Source organism: Heterocephalus glaber, unplaced genomic scaffold (genome assembly GCF_053883595.1).
Source record: "Heterocephalus glaber isolate CG9 unplaced genomic scaffold, H.glaber_assembly_v1.0 deba00001428, whole genome shotgun sequence".
NCBI classification, from domain to species: domain Eukaryota; kingdom Metazoa; phylum Chordata; class Mammalia; order Rodentia; family Bathyergidae; genus Heterocephalus; species Heterocephalus glaber.
In genome coordinates, this window is record NW_028258293.1 from 22,743,203 (window position 1) to 22,768,519 (window position 25,317).

Genomic DNA, 25,317 nt, shown 5'->3' on the forward strand with positions numbered 1-25,317 from the left:
CTAAATCTAATCTAAAGAAATATCTGGAACTACGGCTTTTTATGGAGATGTTTCTTTGACAAAGTTTGAATCTCTTTCAAATATTTTTATACCCATTCTGAGATGTTTACACTTTCTGCTAAATTTGTATTTCTACATCATTGGCATACATGGTGCTTTCTTGTGGTGTTTGATCTATTCTATTATTAATCTGTTGCTCATTCTTCTTTCTTTACATTTTTTGCCTTATATTTGTATTTTTCTCATATTTTTTCTTGGTCACAAAACTACTCATTTGTATTTCAAAGAAAAGCATCTTAGTTTTGTTAATACTACTTATTTGTTTTTGCTTTTTTATTTTTTACTTTCCAGTTAATGAATTTCCCTTTTGGTTTTACTTATGCTTTACTGCTACTTTTACTGGTTTGCTTTATTTTTTCCAATTTTAGGCCCTTAAATTCAATGCATTTTTCCACTGTTCTATTTATTTCCTATAAAAATTAGAATTTTTCATCCAAATATAGCTTTGGCTTTACTCCATAGTTTTGATTATGTGCTACCATTTTCATTGTATTCCCAATATCTGTAGTTTCAGCTTACGTTGGATTTTTTTTTAACTCAAGAGATCTCTGAAAGAGATCAATTTCTAAGTGTTTAGCATTTTGATAGTTTTGATTGCTGCTACCTATTGTTCATTCATTGATAGTTTTACTGCATTATGGTCAGTAAATGTAGCAGATACAGTTTTTACCTTTTGAAGTTAATGTTTTCTTCATATGGTCTGACCATGTCCTGATAAATTTTTTAAAATGTTTTAAAAACACGATTTTTCTCTTGGTAGGTAGAAAAATTCCATAAGTACATAAATCAAACTTTTAACTACTTCTATTGTCTATTTATTTTGTGTATTCGGTATAACATTATTAGTGAAGTACAGTAGTCTCTCAATTCTGATTTTTTTAAATTTGTAACATTTTAATAAACTTGGTTTTATATATCTAAATATTATTTCATTAATTACAAATTTATGACTGCTGCCTTCATTATTTTACTATTTATGAACATAAGATAAATCTCATGACATGTTGCATTCAGTACGTTTATTATAGGAATATTAATTTAACTAGCATAGAGGCTTTAGAAAAGAGCAGATAAAGACAATATAAAATTCAAACAAATATTCTGCCCTTATTACTTTAATATAGTTAATGAAACCATTTCCTGAACATCGAAAGAATTGGGTACTGCGGAGCTTAACTCTGATCCTCTCTGACAATTCCCTATATTCTCAACTGCATTATTAAAGCCAGTAGTTCCTACCCATTTTTATCCCAGAGGCTCCCTGCACCAGACCTGGGGACTGTGCACAGCATTATGGGATACAACCACGAACCCTAGGACATTGCCTTTTACTCTATAGACATATACTGTAGAGCTCTTGTTTTTGAGTCTGCCAATTTAACTTCCTAATCCCCACATACTGAGCCACTGGAAGGATAGTTATGATTAAATTACTGAAGCATAAAAGATATAAAAAATTAAAAGATCAAAAAACCAATGTAATGGAAAAAGCTGTGATTTTAATCTTTATCAGACTACTGCATGGATCTTCGGGGATTAGATTTCCCCCAGAGAAGCTCTAGTAATCCACACATAAATGCCTATAAAGCAGTGTGAAGTTAGAAAGAATGGATGTTTCTACCAACAGCACAAGGAAGAAAAAAAGAAACACTTTGAGAGATTTTTTTAGTTCTCTGTATACGCTTTGAAATAGATTCCATAACATCGTGAATTTTAGCTCCCTCAAAATTAAAGTAATACACACAAAGCACTTTTAAAACCCCAGAAGAAGGATGACCTATAAATTTGGGATATTACATTAACTCTAACGTAGTAGTCACAGTAGAACAGATTACAGAAGAGCAAGCAGTCCTGCTCTTTCATTTCCTCTGAAATAATTTAGGAAGGCTCAGAGATTGCTCAATGAGGCCAGCCACTGACACCCGTATTATTTGAAAAACTAAAATTGAAAATATGTTTAACCTGGGATTCTATCGTAAGTGTTATAAGTAGTTCTAACATGGCTTCCACTCATGTCTGGCTTCTTGCTATGTTTCAAAGTTTCTTTTCTGATAAAAAGTAAGCGTACCACAAGATGATTTATAACCTACAAGAGTCAAGCAACTGTGTTCTTGCCTAACCTCATGGCCTAGAATTTTTACAGAATTTATTTACCACATGGTTAGCCTACATTAAGAACAAAAGAAAATCAATTACACACTTGGCAACAAAGAAGACTATGATTTTAGTGCTAGGAAACTACAATTACATCCTGCAGCTTGATTTCCTACAGAACTTATCAATTGTACCAAAGGCAGCTGTACTTATTAATAATTTAAGGTTACCCCCTTGGAGCCGAAGAAAATACTGTCAATGGTCTATAGTAAATGCATTTTCTTTTGAGACAGGGTCTCGTTAAATTGCTAGATTTCCCAGGTGGGGCTTGAACTTGTGATGCTCCTGCCTCAGCCTCCAGAGTGCTGAGATGACAGGTGTGTGTCACCACGCTCAGTTTAGAAATGCATCTTTATATTCCTTCACTTAAGATTTTATGAAAATTTTATATGGATGTTTTGAGCATTTATTTCAACAATGATAAAAAGTAATTTCAGTCCCTCAAGGCCATTATTCCATATCATTTACAACTCCAGCTGCACATCAGACTTGTGTGCAGATATTTTAGGTGTCACCCTGAAGATTTGGATTTAGTCAGTTAGGGAGAGGCAGCTGTGTCTTAAAAGCCCCTCTCCCAAATGATTAGGATACATAACCAGAATTTAGAACCACTGTTCAAAAACCTTGAGTTGTAAGGAGGCTTACAGTTCAACCACTTCTCACCCTTGATTCCCAGTAACCTTATCAAATTGGTCTACCAGTGAACTACCATGGACACATGCCCTAGACGTCTTATACATGCTCCAACTTACTGTGTTTAAAATTAATCGTATTATTCTACCACAAATCATGTTTGAGTTCTAGTAGTAAACCTAATAAATCAGACAACCATCCTCCCTGGCACATATATCAGACACTTAGGAAGCAGGATCCCTCTCTTTCACATCATTGGACTATAATACTTCACAAGGTCTTACAAGTATCTATTCATTAAAATATTCCTTCAATGCTTCTGCCTAGCTAAAACTGATAGTCACCACCTGCTGATGTTTATCTAAAATCTCCCAGCTCTGAATCTCCTCTTGCCCAATGGCATCACTGTGGCTCAATGACCCCCTCCTTGTTACAGATGTCTTATCCCTTAGCTCACTCCTCCCATTCCTGGAATAGTTCATTTGCCAACCTAATGCCATTCTCTCCAAAACCACTTTCATCATAATTCTTAATTAATTCAAAATCCATGTAGTGACAATAATTCCAAGCCCCTACTCCTTAGTTATTTGAGCTTCTCTCAATAATTTGTCCTCCACCCTACCTCAGGGCCTCATTGCCATAATTACGCCTTGGAACTGGTCATACCAATAACTGCAGCAATTCCATCCTCCTGATTTCAAACATTCCTCCTTCTGGTCCCATTCTCTCCAGTGTATTCCCAACAATCGTCTCACCCATCTGGGATCGATAATTAGTTAATCTATCCCAGTCTTCCTACAAGTACATTTTTCTGTCCTTATGCCAATGAAATTATGTCAGTCATTCTAATAATTCCATATTATACATCACCAGCTATTTTTGCCATTCGTTCATAATATATGAAAATTGTGAGGATAAATATATATATGTTTATATAATACAAACTTCTCTTTCTTCCTTGCTTGTACACACACAGCTGAACACAGTGAGAGAAAAACACATCTATGCTAATGAAGGTCATGTTAACTTCATGATCACCAACTGGAAGCAATTACTTAGTACTGACTGGCAATTATACTCCATTTCCCTAACCCATTCGCTTTCCCACTCTCCCTGACAATCACTTCTGACCCATCCTCACTCTCAGATTTTAACCCTGCTATTTTCTTTTACTGAAAATAGAAGAGCAATAAGAAGGCAAACTGCTATGAAATCCCCATATCATATCTCCTGCCTTACTCATATATTCTATCTTGACTCTTTGGCAATGAATGAACAGTTGAAAAACTCACCTTTTGGGCTGGGGATTTAGCTCAGTGGCACCATGCCTGCCTTGCAAGCGCATGGTCCTGAGTTTGATCCCTAGTAACAAAAAACTCCCCAAGAAACAAAAAAAAACCCAACCAAACAAATAAAAAAAAAACACTCACCTCCTCAGCATGTCACTCCAGCAGTTCCATCCTCTGTATCATTTTTCCTTCTTTCTAGCATACATAGTTATTTTCTCTTTTCTTTAAAAGCTATCATTTGAATCATTCTGTCCTCTTTCTCTTCACAGTATAATTTTAAAAATTATTTATATTTATTTTCTTCAATTTCCCCCCTCTCATAGTCACTTGAAGAGATCCTAGTCAGACTTTCACTAAGCTTGCCCACCCACCATTTCTCCAAAGTCACTTAGTTCAAGGTCACCAGTGAACTTCACGTTGTTAAGTGCAGTGGTCAGGTCTTCCTTCTCTCACTTGACCAATCACCTGTATTTCATGCAGGGGATCATTCCTTTCTTGCAGGAATACTTTCTTCACTTCCAGGGCACCACACTCCTGACTCTTCTCTCACTGTACTTGCTAGTCTTTTTCACCTTGTTCATTTCTCCTAGTCATCCTGACCTCCAACCAATTTTTTGACTTTCTTTTTTTTAATTTTCATTCACTTCTTGTTAAGTGCTGTAGTCTGAATGTTTATGTCTTTGCAAAATTCATATTGTTTTTAGCAATGGCAAAATTTATTCAAGAAAGCAAAACTGAAGAGTGGGAGAAAAACTGGCTCTGCAGAGTAAGCTTGGACTGAGTAAATAGAAAAAAAAGGAGAGAGCAAAGATAAAAGTACATGCTGCATTTGGGAAACACAGCACGGGCTATCAGGGAAAGTTATAATAGCCAAAAAATTCATATATTGAAACTTCTCCCCCATTGTGGTATTATTAAGAGTTGAGACTCTGGGGAGGTGACTAGAAAATAAGGGCAGACTCCTCATGAATGGTACTAATTTCAGTCACTTTTCTCATCAGCTGGGACAAAATATCTGAAACCAGCAACTGGTTTCAGTTCAAGGAGAGGTTTATTTTAGCTCACAGTACAGAAGTTTCAATCCATTTTCAGCAAGCTCAAACATAGATACAGCATAGCAGAAGGGCCTGTGCAGAGAAAAACTGCTCACATCATGGTGGCCAGGAAATACAAAGCAAAGATAGGGGCCAGGGAGAGAGATACATCCTTCCAGGTCATACTCTCAGCAACCTGCCTCCTTGACAAGCCCCCATCTCCTAACAGCAAGTCAGCTATAGCATCCCCAAGGTCCAATCACCTTCCACAAGCCCCACCTTTGAGTGTATGAGGTTCTGGGGGACATTTAGATATAAACCATAGCAGAGAGAGGTCAAAGGAACCTCTTCTACTATGTGAGGACACAGACAGAAGGTGCTATCTAGGAGGAACTGAATCTCATGTGACACTCTCTTGGACATCCCAGCCTCAACAACTATGACAAATAAATGTCTGTTATGTATAAGCCTCACAGTTTTGTTAAACAGGCTGAAAACTTACCTAGTTTCTTGGGTTTAAACTTCATCTTTGGTGCCTAAATGTCTATCTGCTGTCCAGACCCTCCTCCTTGAAGTCCTGGGAAGTATATCCAATTGTCTACCCAAGGATATCACTCTAGCAAGCCTCCCCTCTTTATTCTACATTACAAACTTTTATCCTCTATACTAGATCATTCCTGTCACCATTCCTAACTCTTCCAACTTAAACAGTAAATAAACATTCTTTGATTTCATGTTCCTCCATGAGTGACTAGTACTCCATCTCTCTGCTCTTATCTGTAGAAAAACAACCTGAAAGAATGGTCACTCCTCACAACTTCCAATTTCTCTCCCCACAATGTCTCTTAAGGTCACTCCACTCAGGCTCTTGTTCCTACTCTTCTTATGCCTTTTGAATCCCTTCAGCTACAAAAGCTGCTTGTCAACATCACTTCCAATGACCTCCACCTCACTGACTGCAGCAGTCAGTACTCAATTCTCTTTCCACTTGACCTAAGGGTAACACTTGTTACAGTTGTTTATTCCTTCCTCTTTAGTACATCCACTTCTTTAGTGTGCTTCCATGTCAATACTCTTCCTTGGATTTTCTCCTTCATTTCTGGTCTCTTTGTATTAGTCTACTTTTGTGATTCCTTAACTTCTCTCTCACCTCTTAAGAGAGTCAGAACTCCGTCTTGGTCCCCTTCTGTCCTCTATTCACACAGTCTTCCTATATTCACCTAGACAATGTCATCTATATGCCAACAACTATATGTCATAGTTACATCACCAAACCAACCATCTTTCCAAACAGTAGGCTCATAGACTCATCTTAATAGTCTGCTTTCCCACTTGAGTCACTCGCAAGTATTTTCAACTGATGCACCCAAAACTGAGCTCCAAATCAGTACCCTCTATCTTAATTCTCTTAGAACTATCTTCTCCTGGCTACTCAGGCTCTACGCTTGGAGTCATTTTGGGTTCCTCTGTTTCATACTCATCGATCAATAACCCTGTCAGCCCTACCTTCAGGCTGCCCAGAATTGGACCACCTTTCACTGTCTCTATTGCTATCACTCTGACCAAAGCCAGCCCCATCCATCATCTAGAGTCTCACAATAATCTCAATACTATTCTCCTTGGTTCCATACTTAGCCCTCTATAGTCTGCACAGAGTGATTCTTCCTCATCCTCAATCAGATATTATCCTGTTTAAAAATTTCTGTTGGCTTGCTATCTTACTTAGGTAAAATAAAAATGTAATGGCTTATAGGCTCTAAAATCAGCTTGCCATCACCTTTCTGACCATATCTATGGCTTCTCCTTGCCAACTTTGCTATAATCTCACAAATCCCTGCCACCCCCTGAACCTACCAGGCATGCTTCTGCCTCAAGACCTTTATACCTGGTGTTTCCCTACCGGGAATGCTCTTCCCCTCTATATGTGCATGTTTTGCTCGTGCATCTCCTTCTGACCTTTTGAATCCCTTCTGAGTAAACTTATGCATCACTCTCTCAATGATACCATTTTAGTTTCCGGGCCTTAGTATCTTTCCGTGCTTCTTTTCCATAGCACTTATTACCATTTAACATAATGTATAATTAATTTATATATTATAAAATTTTCCTCTCACTAACATCTAAGTTCCATGAGGATAGTTTTCTATTTTTTGTTTGTACATGTACTACTGTATGTGTATATACATACTGTAGGTATCTTGACACTACACATACGGTCATGTGCCACATAATGACATTTTGGTCAACAACAGACTGCATATATTTGGTGTGATAAAAACAACAGTGAATACTTACATTTTGAAAGATACGTTACAGTAAAAGATACACTGCCATAATCCCTCTCCAAATACTCCACCCTCACTCTGAATGCACTTATCATATTCTTGCCACTTTCTGGTAGTCTTCTTTTCTAAGTATCTCTATAGGGTGTGATCAAAAATACAGTAAATGCACCAGCTGAGTGCCATCCAACAGAAAGGCAGACTTAGAAGAACATCATGGTATATCCTCATCTACCTTGTTCACTGGATTTGGTACTGTGTGACTTCTGGCAATTCTCCAAAGTCAAAAATGACCATTAAAGGTAAACATTTTGAATCAGTTCAGGACATCAAGGCAGCCACAATAGTGTAACATGAAAAAAGACTTCCTGAACTGCTTCAGAAAGCAGCAAGAGTGATGGGATAAGTGTGTTCAAAGGAAGGAGAAGTATTCTGAAGGGGATCCATGGCAATATGTCTTTTATTGTAATGTATTTTTAAAAATTTAAACATATAGCATAATTTTCATTGTACCTCATAAACTTTGCTTATCACAATTACGGGACATACCTGACTACTGAAGACATTTCAGTTTGTATCAGCTGTAGTACTATAGAACCATTCCAAAGTTCTAAACTGAAGATAGAAGATAGCAAATTTCTCTCTTAATTACATCATTTTAGAGACAGGATGAAGGTTGCTCATGAGTGGGAACAGAGGTAAAAAGTAGTAAGTGATCCACTTAAGGGCATTCAATTATCTTAAACAATTGTCCCTATAACTTGACAATCTCTCTGCAAAGAAAATAGAACCACTTCTGCATCATAGCTTGGTGGGCACTGGGCAGGCCTGCCATTCTTACTCTCTCCTGGGCCCAGTAATACCAAAGGTAACAGACTACGTGTGTCCACAGACTGGATGATAGCAACGCAACTGAAGGTACTGCTTTTTCATCACTAAATAACCAGGCAAGGAAGCAAGATGTCACTGTTGGCATAGTCAGAAATTATATCTAGAACCCAGATGTTTGAACCAGATGACTACACTTGGTAATGGCAATTTTTACAACTACATGAGGTAATTATACTTGAGTTTCAAGGTAACATGATTGGGCATATAAAATAGGTAATCTCTCATTCAGTGATTGCTGTCTGCCAAGTCCTTACCTTGGACATAAAGAACATCATCGCCATCAACTGGAGCATATACAAACAATAGATAAATATTTTGTATACACACATGCCACACAATACTACATGTTGTTCACCCTCGATTTAAATTGAATTGCCATCCTGAATACTAGAAACCCAAATATTAGTAATAAATTTTCCCGATGATAAAACAAGGACTCAGAGATTAAATAACATGTCCAGGGACACACAGCTAATAAAGACTGATAAAATGCTATATGTACAAAAAAGTAGAAGAAAAATTTTGCCTACAAATGATCATAAATAGGTAAAACATACACATGTCTGTAGACAAAGCTGAAAGAAAACCTAGGCAGGTGATAACACTAACAACAATAGCTATTTATCAAGCATTTAATTCAGCACTTGCTCTGGGCTCTGTGCTATAGTAACCATTCAGTCCCATTTTATAGATGAATAAAATGAAGAGTAAAATTTTCTGCTCAAGCTCACTAAGCTAGTAAGTAAGTATAAGGTCAGATTCAGATTTCAAAGCTCTTGCCTCTTCCACTTTGTCATCTTGGTTTCCTGGGCAATTTTTCTTTTCTTTCAGGTATAGTCCTACCACTGTTGATGAAAAAGGACTTGTATGATAAAATACACTCACCAGGCTGCAGGCATATTTCAAGATCTGCAAAGCCTACTCTTCAGGGTTTGCTTTCATCAAAAACCATTCCTAGAGCCAACCAAATGAAATACTTGAAACAAAAGCCATGATGCAGTTATGGTTGCCAGGAAGATCCATTATCCAGAGCACACTTCTCTACAATTCAAGCTGTGACTTCATTCAGAAAGCAGAAATATATATTCTACATTCCTCCTTTTAAAATGAGATTGCACTCTTGTTTATGCCTCAATAAGCTGCTGCTGCTGCTGCTGCTGCTCCTCCTCCTCCTCCTCCTCCTCCTCCTCTATACACTTTAGTGGGTTAACCTGTTAGTTCTCTCAAGTCCTTCTGTTAAGGGATTATGAAGTTCTTGTAAGCCAACTATACAGAAAATCGCATATGCACGCACAAACACACAAGTGCCAGTACGCATTTCTGGTGAAAGCAATGCCTATGCTCTCCACATAACAGGGAACTTCAGGGTGATTTCCCTTAAGTGTTAGTTTAATTTTTCTTTGAGAGTTTTGCCCACATCAAAAAGTGTGTGCTTTTGATTGTTTATTCTGAGAGATGCAGCTGGCCACAGCACTGCCTGTGATGCCTTTGCCACAATGTGCTTTTGTTTTTCCCTCTTGATAATTACCTCATGACTAAACCACTCACTGGTCCATGTAAAGGAATCCCACAGAGATGAAAACACACTTGTTTAAATGAAATATTTATGAAGAAGCCCTAAAATGTCACTGAAGTAAATGCAAATGGGATCTTCACATATTGTGTATCCAATACGCCACTCATTCCTTAGAAAACTATTTCCTGATTGCAATTAACATTAATTTTTAAAAATCAACACCATTGTGAATAACCACACCAAAGCCTAGTCATAAAAATCCAGTGTTTTAAGATCAATTCTCTTTTGACTATCTTGGAAATTTTGATCTAATATTTAATCGTGATGATTATTTAAGACTTTTCCTTAGAAACTATATTTAATTATTTTACATGTACATCTGCTAGTAAATGATTTCACTGTCATTCAACACAAGGTGACATTAGTGAAGGCTCCACACTCCTACCTTTTAATGAAACACTACTTGGACAAGATTTTCCCCTTTCAAATCTGGTGGACATAATAAAAGTCTCATGATATTTTTTCAAGAGCCCTCAAAATAAAAATGTGGCACAATTTTGTCAAGAAAAAGAATCAGGAGATATAGATATAAACTGTACAAGGGTAATTGACAAGTTCTTTGGCTTTTGATATCATCTTTCCTAATTGTGGAAGAAAGAAATGTGAGCTGAGCTGAGAAGAGTTAGGTTGATTCATCCTTCACCTTGTGGTCTCAAAAGTTGTCCTGTACTGTATAATCAATGGAGAAACTTTAAAAAATACTGATACCAGGTAATTCCCTCAGAGAGTGTGATTTAATCAGTATACAGTCCAGTTCAGTCATTGTGAAGTTTTTGTTGTTTGCTTTGTTTTTCTCTGTTAGAACATCCTAAGTATTTCTATGTGTAGCAGAAGTTAAAAAACATTAGGCTTTCTCTGTTAGAACATCCTAAGTATTTCTATGTGTAGCAGAAGTTAAAAAACATTAGGCTTTAAAAAAAACAAGGTTTCCTGAATATAATTATATTTTCCTTTGACCTAGCAAACATTTTACAGACCTTGGGCACAGACACCAAGAGGACATGAATAACCTCTAGAACATGAGGTTGGAACATCAATGGAAAACGAGTCTTTATTCATAGTCAGAACACCAAAGTGAATCTCTGTAACTACACAAAATTTAACCTATACCATTATACAAGTACAGAATAGAGAAAGTAGGTCTTGGGATGGCTGTTTTACAAAATAATTTGGAATTTCATTGACAATAACTTCTAAGTTCTTGGCACAATCAGCCTGCTGTATCTGAATTCAACCAACCTCAGATCAAAAACATTCATAATAAAACTGTACTGACTATGAACAGACTTTTTTCTAGTCATTATTCCATAAATAATACAGTACAATAACTATTTACATATCATTTACATTTTATTAAATATTATAAGGATTCTACAGATGATAGAGGAAGATGTACATAAGTTGCATGCAAATACTACACCATTTTATATAAGAGACTTGAGCATCCTTATATTTCAGTATCTTGAGTGTCCTGAAACCAATGTCTGACAGATACCTGAGAAAACTGTAGCTGTGACTAACAAGATCCTTTGACCTAACACCCAACTCTTTTTTTTTTTTAATGGTATCATGCATGGCTTTAAACTAGTTTACTTCTCCACACTTCACTTTGTGTGTGTGTGTCACCTCTGCCATGCTTCTTGAACTTTACTATGCCCATAACTCACCTGAGAATCCCGTAAATATACAGACTGATATTTATTCAATAGGTCTCAGTGAGCCTGAGATTCCACATGTCTAACAAGCTACAGATGCTGCTGCCCATGGACCAGTGCCCTGAGCTGCAAAGTCTTAGAAGACCATAAGGAGAACCAAATGAATAACCACATACAGTACTTGACAAAAACATGGTCAGTACCCTACCTCCCCAAAAGGAAAATGACAAAACCTGTTTTAAAACTACAAATTATATAATCTAATCCTCCTTTCAATTGCAGATGTGGAAATGATGGATCTAGAGAAGTGTAGACAGTTACCTCCTAATAGCCAAAGGTATATAATGGGGAAGAAGGATGAGACTACCTCTTTTTGACTACAAAAAGTATAATCAAGATCAAAAAGTAGAAGATTAAGGGTGCTTTTTAGTCCCTACAAGGGAAACTTTCTAACAATAAATGCTGCTCTAAAACCAGTTAGCCCCTTCACAGTATAGTCTCCAGCTACAGATACGAGCATAGACCAGCTGGTGATGTTAAAAATGTTCAACTACCAAACATCTTGCCTTTCTAAAGAGCCATCACATTCAACATGTATAAAAGCTAGAAACCAAGCAAAACAGAAACTTCCTGATTTCCCTTCCCATTCCATCTCTCTTAAAATCATCTTTTGTTCAGTAAATGGAGTTGCTTAGGTCAGAAGCCTTGGGGATCATCCTTAACTCATCTTAATCCTTCTCGTCCTTTCCATCAATAAATATTACCGGCTGTACTTTCAGGTTATGTCCATAATCCAGTTACTTCTCACCATCTCCATTACAACTACCCTGATCTATCCTAAACTATTACTTCTTTCTGGGTTTCTGAAATAGATTCCTAATAGGTTTCTTGGTCTGCACCCTTGGTTTTCTATACTATTTTCTCAGCACAGCATCCAGTGTTGTCATATCTCTGCTCAACACTGTCTAAGGCTTTTAGCTCATTCACAATTAAAACCAAAGTCCTTGTATTAGTTTTTGAGACCCTACATGACCTGCCCTCTGCAACCATTAACCATGTTCCTTTAACACTCTCCCATCTCCAGCCACCCTGGAAGTCACTGTTCCTTAAATCATAGCAATGGTGTTTCTGCCTCAGAACCTGTGCGATTGCTCTTTCCTCTGCTTCATGTATACTAGTCTGTAACCTACCCTTACCTTAGCTCTGAAAAAATGAATATCCTAGACACAGTGTCACTCTGCTGGAAATTACATCTGTTTTTCTCCTTTTCTAACTAACACATTTCATGAAGCTTGAGAAAACATAGCTACTGCTGGGTGGCCATGAATAGATAATATACATAGAAAGGTAGAAGTGGCCAAGCATGTGGATTCCTTTACAGAAAAGGAAGTCACCCATTTACAGAGGTACTGTCCTCTGGGCCCATGTCTCAGGGCTGCGTACACGGTTGTTCTGGTTCCAACTGCACAACAGCAAGGGTGCTGTTCACACAGTTTTGTGCAGTATAGCTTCTCCAACCACTCAGCGTTTAAGGCTCAGAGATTAAGGCCACTCTTGGCTTGGACAAACAGCTTCAGAGGGATGGAGATAAATGCATCTGATGTAAGAATTAATGTGAACAGCTGAACAAGGAAGGAAGGGGAGGGAGATTGGCTTTAGCTGAAGTGCCCTGAAGGAGAAGGTGCACTTGTGATGTCATCTTCGTCTTCATATCCTCTTACCTTGCCCTTGCCATCTCCCTCTTCTCTCTCACAAGCAGGCTACTTTCAGGCCACTTCCAGATACAAACCAAAGAGCCACAGGGGCAGGCAGCCACCTCAAAACCATGTGCCCTAGTTTAAGAAAGCAGAGCACTGCTTTCAAGAACTCTAAGAGCAGCAAGGCCAGCTTATCTATTGTTATTTCATAGCCAAGGAATCACATTTCCTCTTATGAGTCTGATTCTTCCATGCAGCAGCTGAGAACAGAATCTGGCCCCTGGACTAAAGGAAGCAGAGACAGAAAACAGGGCAAAAAGATGTGGTGCATTTAGCATGCAATTCAGAGACAGCCCTCATCCACCTTCTTTTGTAAGGCTAGCAATGACAACTTCTGTGGGATAACAAGCGATGCAGAAGGCACACTGTCAGATAAGGAAGCAAGAGGTTTCAGCACTAACGCTTGCTTGGGGTGAAGCATGTTAAACAATGATCTTGTTCCTGCTTTGTAAGGACAGAACTTCTCACACTTGGGACACCTTCCTGGACTCCTGCTGGTGACATGAGGCATTCCCATTCTCATCTGTGGTCCACACTTCACACTGTATCCAGCAAGAAGCCACACACAGGCTGGACACTAAACCACCTAGAAGTCCTTGGGGTCAGTATTCCTCGATTTAATCCTTCCCTTTGAAGTAAGCAGTCATTTGATAAACCTACTGATGTAACCTCAGGCCATGGGGAACAAAAATCATTCTTTTTCAAGAGGAAAAAAAAAGCCCTTGAGTACATAAAATGTGTTAGAAACTTTTAACAGCTGCCTTCGCCCCACACATACATTTTGAATATCCTATCAAGGATATGCTATTTAAGTTAGGCTACGGGTGAATCTCTTTAGGAGTCAAATACATCTCTAATTTACCCTCAGGCAAATGTATTTTTATATAATGGACTGGCTTAAAATGAAGTAAAGTGGTACTAAATAATTTGTACAGCAATAGGTCATTGCCAATATTTATAAACAGGAATATCAAAGGAATGGCCATTTCTTCATCTCATTTTTAACAATCCAGCCACAATATGCCTTTATTTTAAAGTATTTAAATTGGGAGAATATTTGAGAAAATTGTTTCTCCAAATGAGAAGTATCTGAAAGGAATGTATTTCTAGTGATCAGCGGTGGATGAGAAGAGGTAGGCAACACAGAACAGTTGGAGAAAGCAAATGGCTCCACTAAAACTCCCTCCTCCAACCTTAATTGGTCAAGTGCCAAAATAAATGAACTTTCCAAAGTTAGGAGGTTTGTAACTTTCACTAGGGGTGACCTCAGGTGCCCAAGCCACGACCGGCAAGCCCACCCACCCTTGCTTGCCCCGTAGGGGCAGCTAGTAGAAACAAACGTCCAGGCCCAGGCTGCCTCTGCGCCTTGCGACCAGCAGGGAACTGGTTCAGGCCTGGCCGTCCAAGATCTAAAGATTCCCGTCTCCAGCCCAGTGCCTCCAGCAGATCCCGTCCCGCCCTTGTCACCCCAAACCAAAGAAAGGAACTAGGCGCTCCGGAACGAGGATGAGCAGCGCTCAATGGGACTCAGCCTCAGCCGGGGGCCGTCCCCAACTCCCAACTTCCCAGAGTTTCCTCTGGCCTCATCCCCCTTCTTCAGCCCCAGAGGCCGCGGCGGCCTCCACTCCCTCCCGGCGCAGAGCTGGGGAAGTGGATCGCGGAGCTCAGAGCTCAGGAGAGGCCCCCCTGGAGCCCCGGCCACCGGTGCGCAGGTAGCGGGCGTGGTCCTTCCAAACCCTGCCCCAGCCCACTCAGACTGGCCTGCGCGCAGCAGCCACCTCCTGGGTCCCTGCCGGGTTCCTGCATCAGGCCAAGGTGCGCGGCTTCTTGATCCCTCTTCCGGCTGGGTGGCCACCCCCTGCTCTCCGCCGGTGCGCGTAGCTCTGCTGCCTCAGGCCCGGGTGCGGCCCCAAGTCCCAGCCCAGGGCCCTCCTGTTACGCCAGACGGCGGTGGCGGCGGCACTCACCTGGGTCGCGGAGCCGGGGTCTGGTACGGTCCCGCAGGTGGTAGATGAAATCTTGGCAGCTGTCGTGCTCCAGGGCCCCATGGGCACAGAGCTCGGCCAGCAGCTGCAGCGCCTGGTGACAGAGGGCGTCCCTGGCCCCGGGCATTGCCCCCCCGCATCCTCGGACCGCGCCGGGCAGGCGGGCGCGGGAGACAGCCCTCCGCCTGCCAGCTCAGAGCCGCCGCCTCCGGGCGGTCCGCGCGCACCGCCAGGGGCCCGCCAAGAAACGGTCCGAGCCCCAGCCCCAGCCCCAGCCCCAGCCCCAGCCCCAGCCCCGTCCGGCCCGGCTTCCCACCGGTTGCATGCAGTTAGCTCTTCGCCAGCGGGTCCGTCCGGCTTTCTCTCGCTCCCGCCGGGCCCCTCAGTCCCTCCCCCGGCGCGAAGGGGAGGCGGCTCCGCACAGCCCAGCGCGCCACGCTCCTAGCGCTCCGCCCGCCACTCGCAGCCGCCGGGGGCGGGGCCGGGTCAGGGTGTGAGCCGCTGGATAGGATCTAGGTGGCCCCCGCGCCCGCCCATCAGGTGGAGCGCTGGACTCGGCCCGGGACCTCACGCTCAGAGCGGCCGCGCCCAGGCTTGGAGAGTGAGAGCCGATGCGCGGCAAAGGCGCTCTCGCCACCCCATACCTCTGCCCGGAGGCAAACTAGCCCCCCGCCCCCACAGCACCTCTAGCAGTGTGTGTCCGGGCCACGTGGTTCGGGGCAAGGCGCGAAGGTTGAGGTCTGGACCACACCCGCGGAGAGCAGAGCGCCTACTTCGAAGTTGGAAAGCGCCGCCTGAACAGAAACCACGGGCCTAAGGATGCCAGATGCCCAAATGCGTGGTTTAGGGCTAAGATTTGCCAGCAAAGGATTTCGACCACTGTGGTTGGTAATGTGGAGGAGGTGGAAGCTCTCACATCAGAACTAAGGCCAAATAAATGACTCCCAGGAAAGGTGCTGAGGCTTGCCCGGCAAGCCGCGGATCCCGGCTGGTTTTCTAAGTAACTAATTGGAAATCCTGAGGGCTACCAATGTGTCTCTAGCACCAGAGAGAGAGAGTAACAGAACTCTAGGTGTTTGGAAGGCTCCTCGCGGTGCCTGTCATCCACTTGACTTTCCAGTCTTTCAGGCAACAAGCCCAGAAATAACCACGAAGTATTGAACTATTTGTGTGTGTGTGTGTGTGTGTGTGTGTGTGTTCGACACTACCACAAGTACCTTCGATATACAGTATAATCTCATTTAATTCTCCAGAGAACTCTTTACTACCCCCATTTTGTCATTGAAAAACCAGGGACTCTGAAAAGTGTCACTTGTCCAGGTTCATGCAGAGAGGAAGAGCTTTCATTTCCTTTTTCTTTCTTTTACGTATTTTCATGATACTGGTGTCATCCATCTCCATTCTATAACAGTTAGAGAATCTCTACAACTGGAAACTGGCGCTTTTAACCAAAAGGTTATGCTGACGCTAGGGACAGCTGGAAGCAAATCATATTGTACAGAAAGGTAATTCAGGATTCCAGAGTGCTCATTAAGCAGGCAAGATTTGAAATCCGGCTGTGAATGGTGTTAGGGTTTTAAGGAGCTTGTTTGGGAATAACATAAAATGCAGAGTTACAAAGATAATGTCATAGAATTGTGAAAAGACAAGTAACTCTAGGAAAATGAGAGAGAAGAAACCAGCTGAAAAAGAAGCCAGTGGGAGAATCTGAGCAGGTCCTGGTCCTCCAAAGGAGGGGACACTTAAAGGAGGCGAGGCTGTGTGACAGTGGTGGGACTAAGGAGAACACCATGCAAGGTCTGGCAGAGGCTTGGGGGTAGGTGTGTGCTGGAGCCAATTGAAAGATATCACTGATGCCACCGTGTCAGAATGGAATTGAAGGCGATTAAATTCAGTTAAGGGTTGAAGGGAGGGCAGGGGAATGGGGAAAAAATAAGAACCAAGAAATTATGTAAAGGTGCAAATTTCCAAAGATGAATGTCATTATATTGTATATCTAAAATGTACCAATAAAATTAATTTTGTAAAAAAGAGATGACTTCAAGAAACCAGGTAAGATGTGGGTATAGTTACACTTGGCCAAAGGCACTAGCTGATGGTCAGAAATATCCAGACTAAAAAAAAAGAAAAAAAGTATGGTTGGTTCACATGTGATGAGACACTAATCAAACTTAGACATATTAGCCTAGAGCTGAGAGAAGAGACCAGCACTCATCAAAGAAGGGCAGAAAATGAGCTACCACATCGAACGGGTTCCTCCACGAAGGAAGAATTGGAGAAAATGGGAGAGAAATTGGGCATTTAAAATGTGGCTTAACAAGAAGACCATTGAAAAGTAGAAATCAGAGGAAGAAAAACTGGACAGAGGTGAATCATGGAGGTCAAGGTAGGAGGAGTGTTTAATAGAAAATAATTAACAACATTAACCATCAGCTTTAAAATAGAGTTTAAAGAAAAAACAAAAGAAGTATCCTTTGAATGTAAGACATTCAAAAATTAGAATAGTTACTAAGCAACCAACTTTGTGCAAATTAAGATGTTTGTGCCTAGGGTTTCTCTTCAGAAAATATTACTATCACTAAATTGTTAATGACATTAAAGTAGTACATTTAAAGTACTTAGAGTAGACATCATATGGGCTCAGTCAATATATGTTGTTATTGTTGCTGTTATATATCTACTACAGTGGGCTAGGTGATGAACATTTTCTTAATTTATTACTTATAACATCCCAAAATAGAAGATGCTCTTGCAATCAAGAGCCACATACAAAGTTTTGATCAATAATGAACTGCATATATGACACTGGTCCCCTGAGGTTATAATGGAGCTGAAAAATTCCTATTTCCTAGTGACATTTTAGCTGCATAATATTGTAGCTCGATACATTACTCACAGGTTTGTGGCAATGCTGGTATAAACAAACCTACAAAATTGCCAGTCATACAAAAGCAAAGCATGGACAATTATGTATAGGACATAATACTTGATAGTGATAACAAATGACTGTTTCTGGTTTTTGTATGTACTATACTTTTAATCATTAATTTAGGGTGTATTCCTTCTACATATTAAAAAAGTTAACTGTAAAACCTCAGGAAGGTTCTCATGAGAAATTCCAGAAGAAGGCATTATTACAATAGGATAATGCTACATGCACGTTGTTGCCCCTAAAGACCTTCCAGTGGGACAAAATGTGGAAGTAGAAGACAGTAATATTCTCTGGCCCTGTGTAGGCCTAGGCGCGCGCGTGTGTGCGCGTGTGCGCGTGTGTGTTTGTGTGTGTGTGTGGCTTAGTTTAAAAAGTGAAAAAAGTAAAAACTAAAAAATTTTTAAAATAGAAAAAAGATTTAGGATAAGGGTATAAAGAAAGAATGTTTTGTACTGCTATACAAAATGTGCTTTAAGCTAAGTGTTATAAAAGTCAAAAAAAATTTGAAAGTTAAGTTTATAACATAAAAATGTTACAGTAGGCTAATATTAATTCATTACTGAAGAAAATAAAATAGTAATACAGTAAAGTTAGTGTAGCCTAAGTGTGTTCAGTGTTTATAAAGTGTACAGTGCTATAAAGTAATTTCCTAGGCCTTCACATTGATTTACTACACATTTACAGTCTTACCCAGAGCAACTTCTAGTCCTGTAAGCTTCATTTATGGTAAATGCTCTATAGAGTACACCAATTTTATCTTTTATACCACAGTTTTATTTTTTCTTTTCTACAGTTAGATACACAAATACCATCTTACATTTGCCTATGGTATTCAGTACCATGCTATACAGGTTTGTAGCCAAGGAGCAATAGGCCATACCATATGACCTAGGCATGTAGTAGGCTCTACGGTCCCAGTTTGTGTGAGTATACTACCATGTTAACACAACAAAATCACCCACCGATCCATTTCTCATCATTAAGCAATGCATGAAGTTATTTTCTTTGCAGACAAAGCTAGGGGAAATCAGGTGATTAAATAAGTTTCTCAAGGAAAAACTGATAGATTATTTCCAGAGACAGCTGCAAGCATCATTCCTGTTCCACATGTCCTGAGCAATGGGACTTTACCACTCCTCCCATCAAGAAGTTGAGTCCACTTCTCCTTTCCTTGCATCTGGGCTGGCCTTGTGACTTACTTTGATTACTAGAATGTGTGTGATATTCTGAGTTCAGTCTAAGCTTTAGGAGGTCTTCCAATTTCTGCAACATTCTACTGGAGAGAGACACTGAAGAATGAAACAATATAGAGCAAAATATCACCGAAAAGGAAACTGATATGGAATGAACTGTGTCCTCCCTCAAATTTTTATGTTAGCCCCAACTCTCAATGTGGCTAGTAATAAAAATATGATGGGAACTTATCTATGTAGGCCCCAAAGCCTAGGCTCTTTTGCAGTTCTGGTAGAGTGGTAAAGGTGGATCCAAATGGACAGAATCCTAAAGAATAATTGAAAGTTGAGGAAATAGAGTCTGCTAATATATGGTACTCTCCCCCCAAATATTTATCTTTTATTTGTTGAATAAATATTTCCCAGGTCTCTCCTATGACTAAGAAAGCATTCTAGGCCCTGGACATATATGAAGGAACAAGCAATGACCCCTGCTCTTTAAGGTAGTGCTTCTCAGTCTTGTACTTGTTTTGGGATAGACAGAAAGTGAAATGTTTTTAGGAGAAGGGTGTAAGAGACAAGGCCACTGGGGACCTGAAGCTGAGCAGATCAGAATCTAACTCATTTATGGGATACCAGGCTTACATGTTAGGAATTATTGTTTAGACTTCCAGTCTACTAAGTCTTACAAAGAGTATTTGAAAGAAGGACAGAGAAGGTGGTAACCAAAAGAAAGGTACAGAGAAGGAAAACTGAGGCTCAGAAAGATCAGAATATTTATAGAAATGGTTCTCAAAACAAGGTTCACTGGCCCTCTGCTCTGGAATTGCCCAGGTTTCTTATTAAAATGCTGATTCCTGAGATTCACCTAGACCTGTAAAAGTATTTCTTAAAAAGTAACTCAGATTCCATAGTTTGAATATTTGTCCTCCTGAAAACTCATGTTAAAATATAGTTGTCATTGTAACGGTATTAGGAGGTGGGGCCCCTGAGAGGTAACTAGGCTATGAGGATTCAGTCCTCATAGATGGGATTAATGTCATTATTGAAGGACAAGACCAGTCCCCTTTTACCTCTTTGCCTCTCTGCCTTCCATCATGTGATTACACAGCAAGATGGCTCTTGCCAGATACTGGAGACTTGATCTTGGAATTCCAAGCCACCAGAATCCTGAGAAAATAAACTTCTGTTCATATAAATTATTCGACCTCAGAAATTCTGTTATAGCAGCACACAACAGACTAAATCAGGGGTATTATTCCTGTTAATGCTTCCAACAATGAAATCTTGAGAACTTCCAGTTCATATCCTGAGGAAGAGAACCTTTGGAAACAGACATTTAGAGTCAGCTCTGATGTCCTCTGAGTAACAGCATGAATGATTGTAACTGCTAATTATTGAGCATTTGTTATATACCACGTACTTTATATATATTATCACATTGAATCCTGACCACTTCACAGGATACACATGATTTCTTCATTTTACAGATAAGAAAACACCACAGAGAAATTTAGTAACTTCCTCCAACATTCCACAGCTTATGTTTGGCAGTCAGGATTCAGCTTTAAGTTTGTTTGGCTCCAGGCACTATGTTGTATATACTACATTGCTGCTTTGAGTCACCTCCCTAGTAAAGACCATCTAGTATCTTTATTCCTTATTTAAATTGCTCAAGTCCTCTCATCAGCTTGTTCATGATCTTCTACATGTACTTTACTTAGTCAAAATGCTTTGTGACCAACATATGACATGCAGTACTTCTTACTCCCTTTGTACCTTTGTACCTCAAGTTTCCATATTCCTGGTTCAATAACAGGACCCCAAAATGCAGTGGATACAGTCCTGTCAGACTTTCATACTGCTTTTATACCACACCCTGATCCCAAGACCCAGATTCTGCACTTGGGAAATGGTTTGGGATTCCTAATGGCAGAACTTCCCGTTAATCATCATTTTGGTTGATTCAGTTCCTTGCCAGATAATTCCTTTAACGAAAGAATAAAGATTTAAGTGGCATGCTTGGTTCTCTGTGAACCTGTGCTATCTCCTAATGATTAACACTCCCTTGAAATGTTCACAAACCTCTTGCTTAATTACCCAAAATAGGTATTTATTCATCCTCACACTTGCTTCAGAGACTGAAGTATAAGTCACCCAGACCAAGAGGTTAGAGGTGACTTAGAGCTTATATTCTGTGACAGCCACACTCTCTTCTTGGTCATCAATCTCTTCTTAAATCTGTGAGCTTCATTCTTTCTTGCTCGGAGTGAAATTTTCTTGTGAGATGAAATGAAAGCAATTGGGGAATTAAGTAGCACCACTTTGCCAATGCAACTGTTATCACTGAACAATTACACCACAGAGCAGATTGTTCTGGTATGTTCAAAATCCTTATTTCTCCTTCCTAGACTGTGTAAGTTACTTCTTAGTCTTTTGATTGACAGCTACAAAATTATAACCTCCATTTCTTTTACTTTAAAGAAAATAGAGGTTCTCAATGCTTTAGCATTTAAAAGCCACATCACACAAGGCATATACTGGAAGGACAGATGGTGATGTTACAGGTCAGAGGCCTGGCTACTCCTTTGCCAAGTCTTCTTAGTAGACATTCATGGTTCTACATTTGTTCATCTATTTAGAATGAAGCCAGAGGAGAGAGCAGAGGTCAGATTTCTGCTGACTGAGACTGAGAAAAACCCGGGCCTTAGCATCCCTTACCACCAAATGAATTTTACAATCAAAACCAAAAAGTTTTTGTATCCCTGGAGATGCCTTTCAAAGTGACTGATGTCCCTTACCCTCACCAAGTCTGAGAACTCCTGTATGTTTCAAAGAGATTTGATGATGACATCAAATTGGCCACACTGTGTCCCAAGTGGTCATGTATTACATAGTATCCAACTAGCTAAAGAGACCTCAGAAAAATAATTTCAAATAATCAACAATTTTCCTTATCATCCACAACAGGCTCCCCTCTCTCCTCAATGCTGAAAATCAATCTAGAGCAGGTTTATCCATACTCTAGTGCCTGATTTTTTTAAGAAAAAAATGTCACTGTACACATTCATAGGTGAGAATATGGGTATTAAGTATTAAATGAAGAGTTTTAAAAAATCCCTTTTCTAGATCCTTTGCTTAGTTACAATTGACTCTGAGAAAAAAATCTCATAAGTACACACATGAGAGAGAGAGAGAGAGAGAGAGAGAGAACAGAGATAGAGGGAGAGAAATGTTTATATTGCCTTTATGGCCTTATCCAGAAGACCATAAGAAAACCATATGTTTTTCTCGACCTTTAATATGTCCAAAGAGTCAGATTCAGGTTAGTTGCTGAATTTAGTGCAGTACTTAATCACATTTGATCAACCAGTACATTAGTCAAATTTCTATTGAATATCAACTAAATGCAAAAGTTTTTAACACAATTTCAAGTGTTGGCTCTTAAATTCCATATTTAAGCTTTCTTCCTGTTCTTATAGCTTATGTTAATTAACTAATTATAGCTACAAATAATGTCTCTTATCAAAAATATTTTTCTGTATGTATTTTTATTTTCTGTAAATATTTTTCATGAATATTATTCAAATTTTATCTTCATGATGTTGGTTTCATTTCAATACTCCCATTGCAAATTTCCTTGATTTCCTTTTCCACCTTTAGATACTTTCTCCCAATTTCCTTCTTTCTCATTTTCTCTTCATAAACTCATTCTGAAAATCTTTTATCAGGAAGCAGAATTTGGAATGCCAGAGGTCTCTTTCTAAGTTACTATGATTATTATATTACAATTCTTTTCACTATAGTTTTTTGAGCCCATGCTTTAGTGTGCCAGACACTCTAAATGTGCTCTAAATATATTAGGTCATATGATCTCTGTAACCATTCTATGAAGAGCATATTATTATTAGCTATCCCCACTTTTCAACTGAGAAAACATAATCATACAAGTCCAGTATCTGTCTAAGTTCACACAGCTAGTCAGTAGTAGAAGTGGGCTGTGTGACTGCTGAGTCCTTCTGTCCATCAACCCCTTCTCTGCAGATGGGCCTAGGTGAGAGCCATAGTCTACAGGCCCAGAGGGCCCCAGTAAGAGCAGCATTGGCCTTGTTCCTTCCCCAGCCCTGCTGGCTGCAGTCAGATCTGTGCTTTGATTTCGTTTTCTGCATGTGAGAATGGGGAGAGTCTGACAGTGCAGATTTGGGTCCTGAGCGGTCTTTCCAGACTAGCTTGTGCAGTCATTTATAGCCAATACTTACTGAGCAATTGCTCTGCACCACTTGCTCTAGGCTATGCTTAATGTGCTTTTTTGGGGGGGGGGGTGCCAGGTATCGAACTTGGGACCTTTTGCTTGCGAGGCAGGTGGCAGAACCACTGAGCTAAATCCCCAGCCCTGCTTAATGTGCTTTTAATTTAATCATTACTATAATCATTTGAAATAATTATCATCCTGATTTTATAGATGGGAACATGGAAAATCTGAATTACCTGCCCAAGGTCGCACAGCTAGTAAGCAATAGAACAGAGATTCAAATCCACATTAAGGAGACTCCAGAGACTGGAATTTAACTGCCACACAATATGCTTCCCCATGAATCTCATATCAGAACTGCCTGACAGGATTTTTCAAATTCTATATACACTCTTGCAGACTTTTATAACCTCTTTGGTCAACTGTAGGAGAACCAAATCCATACTCTAAAATGAATTATATACAATTTACTAAAGAATTTCTTAAAGCCCAAGTGATTATGCTACAAACTACAGCAAAACATCTTGTGCCCCTATTATTTTGCTAATCCAGTCTCATCTGATGAAGAAATTGGTGATCCTACTGGCAACTGAATCCTCTCTACTGGCTTTCATTTGATGTACATCCTCGCACTACTTTTCTGTACTCCCCTCTCATATGCGTTGGAAATAGAATTACCTCCCCGCAGTATGGAGAACTGAATTTGTCTATCTGCAACTCATCAAAGTTCAGATTTTGGATAAAAATTTGCCACTAACTGGGCATATGTTTTTCTCTCATTCAATAACTACCAGTGATGTCCTCTATTACACAAATGTTTTCACTCCTACCTTGTGGTAATTTACTAAGTTTTTCTGTTCTCTTTCCTCTCCTTTTCATATGGATTTCTAAAATATGTGCTGAGAGAGAGGGACAGAGAGAGACAGACAGAGAGAGTCAGAGAAAGACAGAAATAACCTGGTTGGGATAACAGTAACATTTTTCTGAGCTAGGCCAGTATAGGAAATAAGGATTTTATTTCTTGTAATATAAAACAACATCCCTGGATGCACATGGATATAGCAAATAAGTTATTTTTTTCCTTTGCAGCAGTTTACTCCTTGTGGAAGAAGGTTTGTTTCCAGGGTTGGGGAGGTGGGAGGGGAAGGGGAAAGGAAAGAAGGGAAAGGAAAAATTATGAGAAAAGGAAAAAATGGAAACAAAGTCTTTCTAAATAGGGAAGGGTGGAGGTGGTAAAGGGAGGACAGGGAATAGGGAAAAAATAAGAACCAAGATACATCATGTACAGGTACAAATACCCAATGATAAATGTAAACATATTGTACACCTAAAATGTACCAATAAAATAATTTAAGCAAAAGAAAAAAAGAGGTTTTTTTCCAAGAAGGTTTAGAATCCTTCAGGTTCATCAGGGCACAGAATAGAACCAAGTAGAGGGCTTATTTTGCATTTCTTAAAGGGTCTTCTGAATTAAGATTTCTTTTGAGAGAGTTGGGGATTTAGCTCAGTGGCATCATGCCTGCCTCACTCAAGGACCTGAGTTTGATCCCTGATACCAAAAAAAAAAAAAAGATTTCTTTTGAGAGAGTTTACTGTGCTGAAAGGAAATTTATATTGTTCAGATAATGAAGGTTTTATGCAAAAA

At 39.8% G+C, this 25,317-nt stretch overlaps 1 protein-coding gene across 1 annotated transcript in view; it reads right to left on the reverse strand.

The window, feature by feature from the left end:
• Syt9 (synaptotagmin 9) overlaps positions 1 to 15,546 on the reverse strand; it is a 177,841-nt gene extending 162,295 nt beyond the window's left edge. The window contains exon 1 of the mRNA XM_087211398.1: positions 15,299 to 15,546. Coding sequence (XP_087067524.1) covers positions 15,299 to 15,443 — 145 coding nt within the window. The 5' untranslated portion in view covers positions 15,444 to 15,546. The remainder of the gene's footprint in view (positions 1 to 15,298) is intronic.
• Positions 15,547 to 25,317: the final 9,771 nt, after the last annotated feature.